Here is a 14,410-nt window from a genome sequence, read left to right as displayed (position 1 = left end):
TGCTTCCTTTTCCCAAATGAAATAGAATCACTGTAGAATCTCTTCTTCCCAAGAAACTCCCTCTCTAGCCGTGAGCTACTGCTTGTTAAGACAAATGCATTAACTCACTTTGACCACTAAGGGGCCATCATCTACGTCCTGTGAGAGTAAGAGAAGACAGCTCTTCGGAAAGCTGTCTGTGAACTGGACAGAGCCCTCAGCCCCTGACTGGCAACTGAATAGGCCATTCCATACACCTGAAATCTGAGAATCTACTGGAGGCATCTTTGCACAGTTTTGAATTCTTCTCCCTTAAACAAATGGAAATTTTGGGACCCAGCCTGGTGGGTGAGCTGTGATGGGTATATAGATCCACCTTTCTCCCTTCCCAAGGAAGCACTCCATTTTCATCTCCATGGAGATGCAAGGCTGATGGAGTGGGCTAAGCAGAGGCCTGGGAGCCCACATCTCCTGGAGGTTCTGCTGTCATTCTGCAGATGGATTTGGACCCCTCACCGTCTCTCATCTCAGTTTCCTGAGAGCTCTGTTTCTGAATCTGAAAGAGAAAATCTCGACTCTCTCTAGCCCCTGAGTATTAACTAGAGGAGGATTGGCAGTCTATTTAGGGTAACTTCCCACTTACCTTTCAGTGTTCTCAATGTCTGTGGAAACCTGCCAGGAATGTTGCTGAATATCTACAGGGGATGATGAGGAGTCCTCTAGAGCAGGTGTTTCAGCACACTCCTCAATTTTGCAATCCAAACTCTTGGTTCCCCCTCCAGGCTCCTTTCCTAAGGGGGTTGGTGTTGGTAAAGAGAAGGGGATAAGAAATCATAAATGCAAATTCTATACCCAAGATATCATTGCAAACGTTGGCTATGCTTTGAGTCAAATGCTCCATTAACCCTAGAAACTTCTTTGAATACTAAAATAATGTGTGTGTGTATAGCATATTTTCACAACATTCTGGGAAAGGTATCTGAGGTCAATGCAACCTGAAGATCAAGATTAAAGTAAGGGCCCTGCCTTTGATGGAGTATTGGTGCTTTGTAACCCATTCTTTACGAGTTAGATCGGATTAGCTAGGGAGAGGAGATTCAGCCTGTGAAATTGTGCTGCTTTTTTGGTCCTCAGATGCAGGGGCAGGTAAAAGGGCCAGGAGCAGGTGACACCCAGCAGGAGGAATAGGAGCCCTGCTGTTCCTTCTGATTCTGACACTAGCCCTCTGGGCCTGTGAGAAGCAGCAGAGATTATGGACCTGCCTTCCATTTCCTTGGCTCTCCAACCTCCTTCAGTGTATCCTTCTATGAGGAGAGAGCCCAGTCTCAAGATCCAGCCTCACTCTGCTGAGACCACAAAGTGCCATCAACTAAAGCACCATGTACTGGGTAGCCGTCCACAGTAGTGAACTGCCAATGCACTAAGACTTGTATTTACCGGGACTGATCTCAAGGGAATAAATCAATACTTTCTGGAAACAAATCTCCGAATTGGTTAGGCCATAAATTCATGTGAAATTAAGTGGAAGTTATAGGCTGTGGCCCCGATATCCTCTGTTAATGTCTTTTAGTCTGCCTTGAACTTCTGGGTATCTGCAAGGTGTATCTTGATATCATGGGAATGGCATACGAGGCCCAAGAACTGGGTTTTAATTTTTTAATGTGTGTGTGTGTGTGTTTTTCTGCTGCACCGCATGGCTTGCGGGATCTCAGTTCCCTGACCAGGGATCGAACCTGGAGCCCCAACAGTGAGAGCGCCGAGTTCTAACCACTGGACTGCCAGGGAATTCTCAAGAACTTGGTTTTATTTATTTATTTTTATTTTTTTTAATATAACTTTATTGTAGTATAATTGCTTTACAATGTTGTGTTAGTTTCTAATGTACAACAAAGTGAACCAGCTATATGCATATATCCCCATATCCCCTCCCTCCCACCCTCCCTATCCCACCCCTCTAGGTCATCACAAAGCATCGAGCTGATTTCCCTGTGCTACGCAGCAGCTTCCCACTAGCCATTTTACATTTGGTAGTGTATATATGTAAATGCTACTCTCTTACTTCATCCCAGCTTCCCCTCCCCACTCTGTGTCCTCAAGTCTGTTTTCTACGTCTGCATCTTTATTCCTGCCCTGCCACTAGGTTCATCAGTACTGTTGTTTTAGATTCCATATATGTGCATTAACATATGGTATTTGTTTTTCTCTTTCTGACTTCACTCTGTATGACAGACTCTAGGTCCATCCACCTCATTACAAATAACTCAATTTCGAAGAACTGGGTTTTAAACCTGGCTTTTTCAGTTGTTCATTAACTCACTCATAATATTTCCTGAGTGTCAGCTAAGTATCAGGTACTGGGTTTGGTACTAGAGAGACAGAGGTGAAAGAAAGGATAGTCTTTGTCTCATGGAGCTTAAAGTGCTAGAGATAGACAATTTAAAAAATATACAAATAATTATAAAGCTGTTGTATGATATTATGTAGTCTGGTATAAATGGTAGCTATATTGTTGCTTTCACTCTTTCAACCAGTTTTATTTGTATTATGTAGCTACATCTCCAGACTGGTTGTTAAGAAATCGTTACAGCCGGTATCATTGAATATTCATGAGATAGCAGCTCCACGTGGTTACCTCATAGCTCAGTTTCCCTAATCATGATATGATTGTTTTTGTATGTTTAAAAAAATAAAAAATAAAACAAAAACACTTATGAAAAGGGAGGCTGTTTATGGTAAAATCTAATGGGAAGCTTTTCCCTTGGATTCCTGATCTGAAGGCGACTAGCAAAAATCTCATCCCTGTCATTTGTAACCCATGTAGTAGCAACACAAGGAGAAAGAGACAAGCAATTAACTGGTAATTAACTGTACAGCATTCATCAGCCTGTAGTAGAGATGGACCTCTGAATATTCAGCCAAAGCACAAACACAAGTTTACTGATGAAAACTTTTGATCCTTTTGTGTATACTTTATGCACATTGATCCTGGGTGATGGAATTGCTTTTCCAATTTTATGGTATTGCTGTCGGGTAGAAATTAATTAAGTACATAGCATATTACCATTAAGTACATAGCATATTACCATTTCCCAGTTGGAGGGCATTGACCTCTTAAAAGCACTTGAATTGAATCTCCTGGTAGAGTGCACACATGCAGTCCATTTGGCACCTACCTCTGAGCAGTCAGCCTTGGGATGTGAGTCTGAGCAAGAGCGGCTAGGACTTGAGAGAGAGACAAAAGGGTGGTGTCCCCCCAAACAGCCCTCTGCTTTTCAAAGCTCTAAAGGACAGGGCCACCTGAAAGCACACATGGCTCCTGTTCTGCTCTTTTGGGTTTGAAATGCCATGGAGAATGGAGTATGGTTTGGACAGCAAATGGTGGATGAAGAAGATTCACACAAAGAAATTCTCTGCTTTATGGGCTCTGCTTGGCGTGGGGCCACTGTAGCCCCTACCCTGTGGTCAGGACTGTAGAGCCCAAAACTTTCATTCATGGGAACAGGGAGGACTCAAGGTAGTAGCGTGACGTTCCTTCTTGGAGTCCTCTATGTCCTTCATATTTATGCCTCTTATACACGAACACATACGTAAAGTCCAATCCACAACCACTTTGTGTACACTTACTGCCTGTACTAATTCTACTTACATAAGACAAAAACATTCTAAAAAAAAAGTAACATAACTATTCATGTATTCCTGAAACATGCCTATGAGCTTGCAATGCCAAGTACACCCTCCTTTCCCTCATTTTCAGAGACTAGATATAACTCTGCTAATGCAGATGCACAAGAATGAAAAATTTGGATGCTGGACTTGCAGTTTGGTGCTTTCTGTCAGCTTACAAAATCTCTGCAGAATTTTGATTATATTATATCTTCTCTGGCTGGCACATCTTGAAAGACAGGAGATTGATAGGAATTGTAGGGTTTTTCAATTCCAGAACATATGTGGGGAGATCACAATTGCTCTCATTTACTGATAGCACTGACTTTATGCTGGGCATCCTTTCCCACTACAGTCCCTGTTTATTGCCTTCATAGAACACTTATCACTAATAGAAAATTATCTTATGTATTTGCTAACTGGTTTATTATTTGCTCACCCCAACCCCATTCTCATCTCCCATCTCCCCATCTCCAAACTGGATATGTAAAGTCTGTAAGGCTAGGAACCTTATCTGTTTTCTTCAGTTCTGTAAGTCCAGTACCGAGGACGACGGCTTACACATCAGATGATTTCAACAGATATACGGCATCAAAAAAAGTAATTATACTATATATGTTATGCAACTTTCTTTGCCACATTATTATGGTTAGAGATACTTTCGTGTTAATGCATTGTGATTTATTTTATGCTTTTAAATGGATGCACAGTATCCCCTAGTAAGGAACTTACATTGTAATTCTTCCCTTTCTCTGGAGTATGCCAGTATTTGTATGGGACAGATCCTTTAAAGTAGAAAATTTGGAAAAAGTATATGTATTCACATTTTGTACTTTAATATATATTGCCAAATTGGCCTCTGAAAAGGCTATGCTAATTTACATTTGCCTTCCACCAACTGTAAATGAGAGAATCTATTTCCCTACACCTTTGCCAGAACTTCATATTATCAATATTTAATTTTTGCTTATTTGATGAGGGAAAATAGAATCTCTCATTGAAGTTTATTTTCACCTCTTTTATTACTGCTGAGATTAAATTTATTTTTCATAAGTGAATTGGCTACCTGTATTTCTTCTTTTCATTTTCTATTCATATCATTTGTCCATTTAAAAAATAGGGCTGTCTTCAGGACCAGATGGCTTCACAGGCGAATTCTATCAAACATTTAGAGAAGAGCTAACACCTATCCTTCTCAAACTCTTCTAAAATATAGCAGAGGGAGGAACACTCCCAAACTCATTCTACGAGGCTACCATCACCCTGATACCAAAACCAGACAAAGATGTCACAAAGAAAGAAAACTACAGGCCAATATCACTGATGAACATAGATGCAAAAATCCTCAACAAAATACTAGCAAACAGAATCCAACAGCACATTAAAAGGATCATACACCATGATCAAGTGGGGTTTATCCCAGGAATGCAAGGATTCTTCAATATATGCAAATCAATCAATGTGATACACCATATTAACAAATTGAAGGAGAAAAACCATATGATCATCTCAATAGATGCAGAGAAAGCTTTCGACAAAATTCAACACCCATTTATGATAAAAACCCTGCAGAAAGTAGGCATAGAGGGAACTTTCCTCAACATAATAAAGGCCATATATGACAAACCCACAGCCAGCATCATCCTCAATGGTGAAAAACTGAAACCATTTCCACTAAGATCAGGAACAAGACAAGGTTGCCCACTCTCACCACTATTATTCAACATAGTTTTGGAAGTTTTAGCCACAGCAATCAGAGCAGAAAAAGAAATAAAATGAATCCAAATTGGAAAAGAAGAAGTAAAGCTGTCACTGTTTGCAGATGACATGATACTATACATAGAGAGTCCTAAAGATGCTACCAGAAAACTACTAGAGCTAATCAATGAATTTGGTAAAGTAGCAGGATACAAAATTAATGCACAGAAATCTCTTGCATTCCTATACACTAATGATGAAAAATCTGAAAGTGAAATTAAGAAAACACTCCCATTTACCACTGCAACAAAAAGAATAAAATATTTAGGAATAAACCTACCTAAGGAGACAAAAGACCTGTATGCAGAAAATTATAAGACACTGATGAAAGAAATGAAAGATGATACCAACAGATGGAGAGATATACCATGTTCTTGGATTGGAAGAATCAACATTGTGAAAATGACTCTACTACCCAAAGCAATCTACAGATTCAATGCAATCCCTATCAAACTACCACTGGCATTTTTCACAGAACTAGAGCAAAAAATTTCACAATTTGTATGGAAACGCAAAAGACGCCGAATAGCCAAAGCAATCTTGAGAAAGAAAAATGGAGCTGGAGGAATCAGGCTCCCGGACTTCAGACTATATTACAAAGCTACAGTAATCAAGACAGTATGGTACTGGCACAAACACAGAAATATAGATCAATGGAACAGGATAGAAAGCCCAGAGATAAACCCATGCACATATGGTCACCTTATCTTTGATAAAGGAGGCAAGAATATACAGTGGAGAAAAGACAGTCTCTTCAATAAGTGGTGCTGGGAAAACTGGACACGTACATGTAAAAGTATGAAATTAGAACACTCCCTAACACCATACAAATAAGTAAACTCAAAATGGATTAAAGACCTCAATGTAAGGCCAGACACTATCAAACTCTTAGAGGAAAACATAGGAAGAACACTCTATGACATAAATCACAGCAAGGTCCTTTTTGACCCACCTCCTAGAGAAATGGAAATAAAAACAAAAATAAACAAATGGGACCTAATGAAACTTAAAAGCTTTTGCACAGCAAAGGAAACCATAAACAAGATGAAAAGACAACCCTCAGAATGGGAGAAAATATTTGCAAATGAAGCAACAGACAAAGGATTAATCTCCAAAATTTACAAGCAGCTCATGCAGATCAACATCAAAAAAACAAACAACCCAATCCAAAACTGGGCAGGAGACCTAAATAGACATTTCTCCAAAGAAGATATACAGATGGCCAACAAACATATGAAAGAATGCTCAACATCATTAATCATTAATCATTAGAGAAATGCAAACCAAAACTACAATGAGATATCACCTCACATCGGTCAGAAGGGCCATCATCAAAAAATCTACAAACAATAAATGCTGGAGAGGGTGTGGAGAAAAGGGAACCCTCTTGCACTGTTGGTGGGAATGTAAATTGATCCAGCCACTATGGAGAACAGTATGGAGGTTCCTTAAAAAACTAAAAATAGAACTACCATACGACCTAGCAATCCCACTACTGGGCATATACCCTGAGAAAACCATAATTCAAAAAGAGTCATGTACCAAAATGATCATTGCGGCTCTATTTACAATAGCCAGGACATGGAAGCAATCTAAGTGTCCATCAACAGATGAATGGATAAAGAAGATGTGACACATATATACAATGGAATATTACTCAGCCATAAAAAGAAACGAAATTGAGTTATTTGTAGTGAGGTGGATGGACCTAGAGTCTGTCATACAGAGTGAAGTAAGTCAGAAAGAGAAAAACAAATACCGTATGCTAACACATATATATGGAATCTAAGAAAAGAAAAAAAAAAGGTCATGAAGAACCTAGGGGCAAGACAGGAATAAAGACACAGACTTACTAGAGAATGGACTTGAGGATAGGGGGGTGGGGGGAAGGGTAAGCTGTGACAAAGTGAGAGAGTGGCATGGACATATATACACTACCAAATGTAAAATAGATAGCTAGTGGGAAGCAGCCGCATAGCACAGGGAGATCAGCTCGGTGCTTTGTGACCACCTAGAGGGGTGGGATAGGGAGGGTGGGAGGGAGGGAGACACAAGAGGGAAGAGATATGGGAACATATGCATATGTATAACTGATTCACTTTGTTATAAAGCAGAAAGTAACACACCATTGTAAAACAGTTATACACCAATAAAGATGTTTAAAAAATAAAAATAGGGCTGTCTTGTTGATTTGTAAGAATTCTCTCTATGTAATAGATACTGATCGTTTCCACTGCAGGTGAAACTATAAATTACTACCATCTGAGATTTGGAACTTTATTGAAGGATGACTCATTGATTACTTTTTCAGTACTGTCTAGGTTTAATGGTTTATTAAAAGATTTTACTCTTCTTGAGTTAAATTTGATAACTCATTTGTCCTAGAAAATTATTCACTAAATACATTTTTAATAGTATGGTTTTCTATGGTAACTGTTTCATATCTCTAATGCTGTGTATTTATGGCTTACAGTTTCTTTGTACACCACTGTTTCTTGGATTCCATATCTTCCTGTTTCTTGGATTCATTTTAATTTTGCTGGAACATATCTTTGGCTAATTATTTCAGAGATCTCCGAATACAAAATTTCTTAGTCTTTATATTACTGAAAATACTTTTTCTTCTCTATCTCTCTCTTGCTGTACACACACTTAAATTCTAATTGGCTGGATATAAAAATCTATGTTCTAACTAAGTTTCTCTCACAACTTGGATGATATTGTTCCCTTTCTTCTATCTATACCCAAGGATGCTATGTATGTAGCCTGTTTATGGCCCTCTGAAAATTTTTTATCTTTAAATATTTGAGTTATGAAATGGTTCCTAAATACGTCTAGCTATGGGTTCTTTATATATTACTCCTTTTTTTGGCATTCGATTGGCATTTGCAATCTACTTTCACCAATTTTTTATTTTGAAAATTTTCAAACCTATAGTAAACTTGCAAGAATAATACAATGAATATCCAAATATTCTAGTTTAACCGATTGTTAATATTTAGCCATATTTTTCTTTTATCTCTCTCAGTCTCTGTGGGTATGTGTGTATTATACATATATAGGTTTCATATATATGGATTATGTGTATAACGTGTATATGTATAAATGTATAATATATATAAGTTTTTGTTGAACCATTTAAAAGTTGCAGACATTAATGTTACTTTATCCCCAATACAACATATAACTCCTAAAGAACAAGAATGTTTTCCGGCATAACCTTAAAACAATTAGCACATGAAAAACTAATTTTGATTTAAATGATTCAATTCAATTTGATACAATGCTATTGTTTAATATATATATATATTCTATATTGAAATTTCCCCATTTGTTCCAATAATGTCCTTTATAGCTTTTTTTTTTTTACATTGAAGGATCCAAATAAGGATTATGTACCACATTTAATTGTCATGTTTCTTTATTCTCTTTTAATATAGAGTTGCATCCTTGTCTTTTTTCATTTTTCATGACATTGATATTTTTGAATAAAGAGTCCGGGCCAGTTGTTTTAAAGAATGTCTTTAAATTTGGATTTGTCTGATTGTTCCCACAAGTCTAGGTTCAGAGTAAACATTTTTTGCAAGAATATTATAGAAGTGATATTTTGTCCTTTTTAGTGCATTGCATTAGAAAGCATACATGTTTATCCCATTATTAATGATGTTAGTTAAGTATTGATTACTTGGTTAAGGTGATTTCTTCCAGCTTTTACCATGGTAGAGGACTCTTTTTCCCTTTGTAATTATTAAGTAATCTATGGAGTGATTTATTAAGATTTTATAGCCTTTTCAATATAAATATTTCTTTAGGTTTGCAAAAAGGTTTTCTATTTTTCTTAATTATCTATTTCTCTCTGTTTTCTCTGCTCTTTCAGAATCCTATTTCATGTTAGAGTCTCTGGATCTTAATTAGCCCTATATTCTATATTCACTGTGGGGGGCTGAGTTCTGGGAGAATACCTAGACTTGACCTTTCAGGTCCCTATTTTAGGCTCTCAGTATTTCCATTATAATAATTGTTAAGAACTGTGAAGGGTCTGAGATTTTCCTCTACCTGTGAATTAACCTGCCACAATCTCATGGATCCTGGAAAGAGACACGAGACTCCTGGGTTAGAGACAAAGAAAATTTAGTACTCACAAAATAGTAGCACAGTATCAGCATTTGTGTTAATTTCTTGAGTTTTAATTCCCACAGGGAGACACAAGAAGAGCCAGATCATTATACCTCCACACACACACAGGAGACAGAAACCCTGAGATTAAGGATCCGAAGTCTTCTATAAGCATGTCTGCCCTTTGCGCCAGAGGGAAACATTTTCATTATACTGAATCGTAAGCATGCCTTGCTCTGGAGGGGAGGCACTGTCTCTATTTTTCAAGAACATTTACTAAATAAACATCCTTGAAAAGATAGTGTAAAAGAAAGGGCAGTCAGTGCCTCACTTTGCAAGAAAAACTCTGTTCCCTGAAATGCAAGAGCCTCAAGGAGAATTGTCTCCCAACACTAATTAAGCCATCTATTAAAATTTTATTTGATGGGGCTTCCCTGGTGGCGCAGTGGTTGAGAATCTGCCTGACAATGCAGGGGACACGGGTTCGATCCCTGGTCCGGGAAGATCCCACATGCCACGGAGCAACTAAGCCCGTGTGACACAACTACAGAGCCTGTGCTCTAGAGCCTGCGAGCCACAACTACTGAGCCTGTGTGCCACAACTACTGAAGCCCGCACGCCTAGAGCCTGTGCTCCTCAACAAGAGAAGCCATCACAATGAGAAGCCCGCACACAGCAACAAAGACCCAACGCAGCCAAAAATAAATGAATAAAAAAAAATTTTTTTATTTGATGGATAACACTTTCATTTCCAACAAATCTGGTTGCTTCCTTTCTGTTACAGTTACTGCTTTTGAGGTATGACAGACCTAAAATAAATCTATTGATTACGTTTATATTTTAAATTCTTCATCTGTTTCTACTTTAAAATTTGTTCATCAAGTATTAGTTGTTTGAGTGTTGCCATTTGGTACCTCCCTTTCAGGGTGTTGATTTTTCTTAAAAATCTGCTCATCCCTGGATGTCTGTTCAGCTTTGTCTTTGAGGATCTCTCTTTGCCCATCATCCTGATGAGTATCCTCCTTCTGGTGATTGGAAAAGGGGCAGGATGTGTGGCTGGACAATGTGTGTCTAAAGCTTGTCTTCTGGGTGCTTCTCATCTCCATTGATAAGTTTACCTGGGCACACAGCCTATTTTTTGGGTCCCGTGTTTGCTTTGAGTTTCCTGTTTACAACTCCTACTCCAAAGAGATATGTGGAACAATTTAGCCTGGGAAAAAACACTGGAGTCATGTGCTCACTTTCTTGTTCCTCTGCAGCAGTCCTTATGGAGGATTCGAGTTACTTCACCTTCTGTTCTGCTTTGCTGCCTGGTCCTGACACTCACAGCAGGTGTCCTCCTGGGGTAAGCAATGATGGTCTTGGTTACTCAGTGTGGGGCAGCCCAGCTTTTCCTGAATGCAATTTCAAACATTCATTTCCCTGACAGCAGTTCCAGAAATCCTTCCTGTGATTTGCATTTGTTGACTCCTACTTTGAAGTATCTCTGGAATTGATTTTATTTTTGTAGTATTTTTCTCCTACATGAATTTCTTTTGTTTCTTCTTGAGTTTCTTACTGGCTGTGGCTTCATTTCTTCATTTATATCCACCAATCCAATCCCTGTTGCTTTCTAGCTTTGAGAAATTCCTCAATTTCTGGTTTGTTGAAATCATACTTCCTTGTTTTTCAGGGCCATGGGAGACTGTTTTGTGTCTGCCGACCTCTTTTTTTTTTCCTCTTACAATTAGTAGGGCCCATTTGACAGAGTTATGGCAAATGGATTCTGAGTAAGAGTGGCGTATGCCTCTTCCAGATTGGCTTCTAAAAATCTTCCCATGGGAACACCCATGCTTTCTTTTCTCCCCAGACAATTGGATGGATGTGGGGAATGGAAAGAATAAAAGGGCCCACCCCCCCCACCCCCAGCTCTGGCATTGGACTATGACAGTGGTGAATAATGAACTCTCATTGTTCTCATCCATTGAGATTTGATGATGTTTCATGCAGCTGTTACCCTACCCTGACAAATACAAGAACGAATATGGATTTATTGTTTTCATTATATCTTTTGCTGTTATTTCGATGAATTTTTAGTAGGAGGGGAAATATACATATGAGTTCAGTCCAACACCTCTGGACAAGCTTCTTTTTCTCCAGTTATACTCCCTCTCATTTGACAACAGATGCAGAATGAAAGCAAAGTCCTTTGCTTATTCAGTAATTATGAATTGAAACTTTATCTGCTCCAGGCACTGTACTAAATGCCAGAGATACAATGGTGAACACACTCAAGGTGATCAACTCTGGAGAGGACAACAGACAACAAATCAGGTGTCTACCCCTCAATGTAACACGTGCCTGGGGGACACATTGCGTGGGCATAGGCCCCGCCTTGGAGAGCCAGGAAAAGCTTTCTGCAGGAAAGTCCCATCTAAGTTACAAACCAAAGAAAGCATAGGGTAGACCAAGTGAAAGGGATGGTTGTGGAGTGGGGCAGGGTGGACAATATGTTTCAGGCAGAGGGAGCAACTGGAAAGAACTTCCAAGTTCAAGTTCCTCGAAGTAGTTCAAGATGCCGTGTGTGTGGCCGGCAGGGTATGGGGGGCAGATGAGATGGGGTTGCTGGTGAGAGATGAGGCTGGAGAGGCTAGCAGGGCCGGTCCATAGATGCTCTTCTGAGCCACATTAAAAAGTTGGCAGGGGGGCACCTCACAAACCTGGATGTTGGCCTATCTGACCTCTGCATCCCCAGCTTCCCCCCTTTGACCAGTTATCCTTAGAAGGAGCACCTGTTTCTAACATCAGGTGGGCTCTCTGCTCTGTTCTCAGGAAAGGGTCAAGCTGCTTCTAGATGGTAACTTCAAGTCAAAGTTTTACTTTGCCCAAGAGTGACTATGCATTTAAAATCATTTTTTATTATGAAATGAAAAACTCTGTCCCCTGAAACATCAGTTTCAGGCCTCAGTGAACAAGTATTTTCTCGGGGAGGAGATGGAGGGGGAGGGGAGAAGGAGAGCCTTTAGAGCGCCTTAAAATCTCACTAAGCTGGCTTCACCACTGTTGAGAACCAGGATGTCAAAAAGTTGGCCACTTTCCTCAGGGCCTCGCAAAGCTTTTGGCCTTCAGCTCCTTTGGGATTTCCATGTATTTTTAGCCTGTTTATGGATAATATAATAGGCATGTTTGAGGAAAAGTTAAGGGAAACCACACATGAAACACATACCAGTTTGGAAGGCTGGTTATTCTTATATTTGTGAGAAATGGTCAGTTGTTTAGGAGGAACAAAAACACATCTGACTGTGGGGCAGCCTCAAGAGTCCCACAGATCTCTTTCACCTCAGAATTCCTAGGCATTGGCCTCAGAAAACTGGGGTCCTTTATTTAGAGTGGAGGCCCCTTTATCACACTCTACTCTGGAGACCTCTTTCCTCCTCTTGATCTCATTTCTCCCATCCTCTTTCTTTTCTATTCATATTTTCCTCTCTCCATTTCCCCTTCTCCTCTCCACTCCTTGCTTGCCTGCCTGTCTTCAGCCTATAGTGACAGCAGGAAGCATTGCCATAGTGTCTCCTTGCAGGCCCTGAGTTTGGACTCCGATGTCCAGCAGAGTCAATTTTATCCATTTGTGTAAATTTCCCTAGGAATCAAAACAAAACAAACTAATCTTCTCTGAGCTAATATTCTATCACTGCACTATCATTTCCTTGATGGCAGGGGCAAATTTCCTATGTCCTTTGTGCTCCTGACACATTATCTGCTATGATACTGTACACAGGGAAGGCTCTCGGGACAGCTTTCACACTGACTGTGAACAACTAAATGAACACAGTTTACATGAGATGCGTGGAAGCTTGTCCACACGGTTACTCTCACTCTCATGCATTTTCATAACGGGTAGGAGATTTATAACTCCATCCAGTGTGAAAAGGACTGGGGAAATGTAAGCTGTTTGTTAAGTAATCCACTTTTACTCTTGCATTTCCAAAAAGCATGTAATTTAAATAGAAATAAGTTATATTAGTTCAGTTAGTTGTTTGCCTGTATTAAGAAATAGTTTCAAAGGCTTTTCTACATTGTGGTAAGAAGATATTCATAGTGCCATAAAACACGTAGTGGAAAATAATACTTATACCATAAACAGAAATCCATTCTTGTCCATACACTGGGAAATAAACATTTTCCGACACAGAGCTATTTCCCTCCCCCGCCCTGTGTCCTTCTCTGTGTTCCTTATGACACTGTAGTCCTATCATTGACCCCAGAGTAGTAGTCATCTTGGTAGTTCCATTAGCTGAGTGAGGAAGCAGAATCACAGGGCACAGCAGAAGAGCAGACAATGGAAACACAATAAAGAGAGGTCCCCATGAGGCTTTCACTGCTCCATTTCCAACCCCGAAGGTAGAGCAGAACAATGTGCAGATGGTATTGACTGTATAGTTAATTAATTTCAACTTTCCTTTAATGGGTATCATGGCTAAATCATGCTTCCTTTGGATCACAACAAAATATCTTATAAATCATTAAATGATCTACAGAGTTAACTTTCCCTCTCATCTTAAAAAGTAACTCTCTGAACTTATTTTGGTAAGAAATTAAATATACAATAAAACTTAGCCATTAAACATGGTATTTTGGAATATGTGCACCAATCAGTGTCAGATGTGTGGATAAAATTCAGCCCATGGTGCTAGTATCTTTCATTTCCCGATTTGATATGTTCTCTTGCCTTTCTCCAATGTAGCTTAGCGGGAAATGGTCTGGTGTAGTGGAACAATCATGAACTTTGCAGTAGGATTAATGTGCTCTGTGACCTTGGACAACAAGTTACCTCTTTGAGCCTCAGCTTCTCCATCAGTAAAATGGGAAAAACGATACTTGAGGATGAAATAAGATGACAGGTATAAAGCACCTG

General features: G+C 39.3%; 1 protein-coding gene across 2 annotated transcripts in view; it reads right to left on the bottom strand.

Annotated features, from left to right (window-relative positions):
- Positions 1-14,410, bottom strand: part of RGS7BP (regulator of G protein signaling 7 binding protein) — a 123,619-nt gene that overhangs the window by 25,769 nt on the left and 83,440 nt on the right. For both annotated transcript variants that reach the window (XM_007176040.3, XM_057541726.1), the window contains exon 4: positions 623-770. In XM_007176040.3, coding sequence (XP_007176102.1) covers positions 623-770 — 148 coding nt within the window. The remainder of the gene's footprint in view (positions 1-622; positions 771-14,410) is intronic.

Source organism: Balaenoptera acutorostrata, chromosome 2 (genome assembly GCF_949987535.1).
Source record: "Balaenoptera acutorostrata chromosome 2, mBalAcu1.1, whole genome shotgun sequence".
NCBI classification, from domain to species: domain Eukaryota; kingdom Metazoa; phylum Chordata; class Mammalia; order Artiodactyla; family Balaenopteridae; genus Balaenoptera; species Balaenoptera acutorostrata.
The sequence above is the reverse complement of the archived record's forward strand: the minus strand, read 5'-3'. Positions and strand labels throughout refer to the sequence as shown.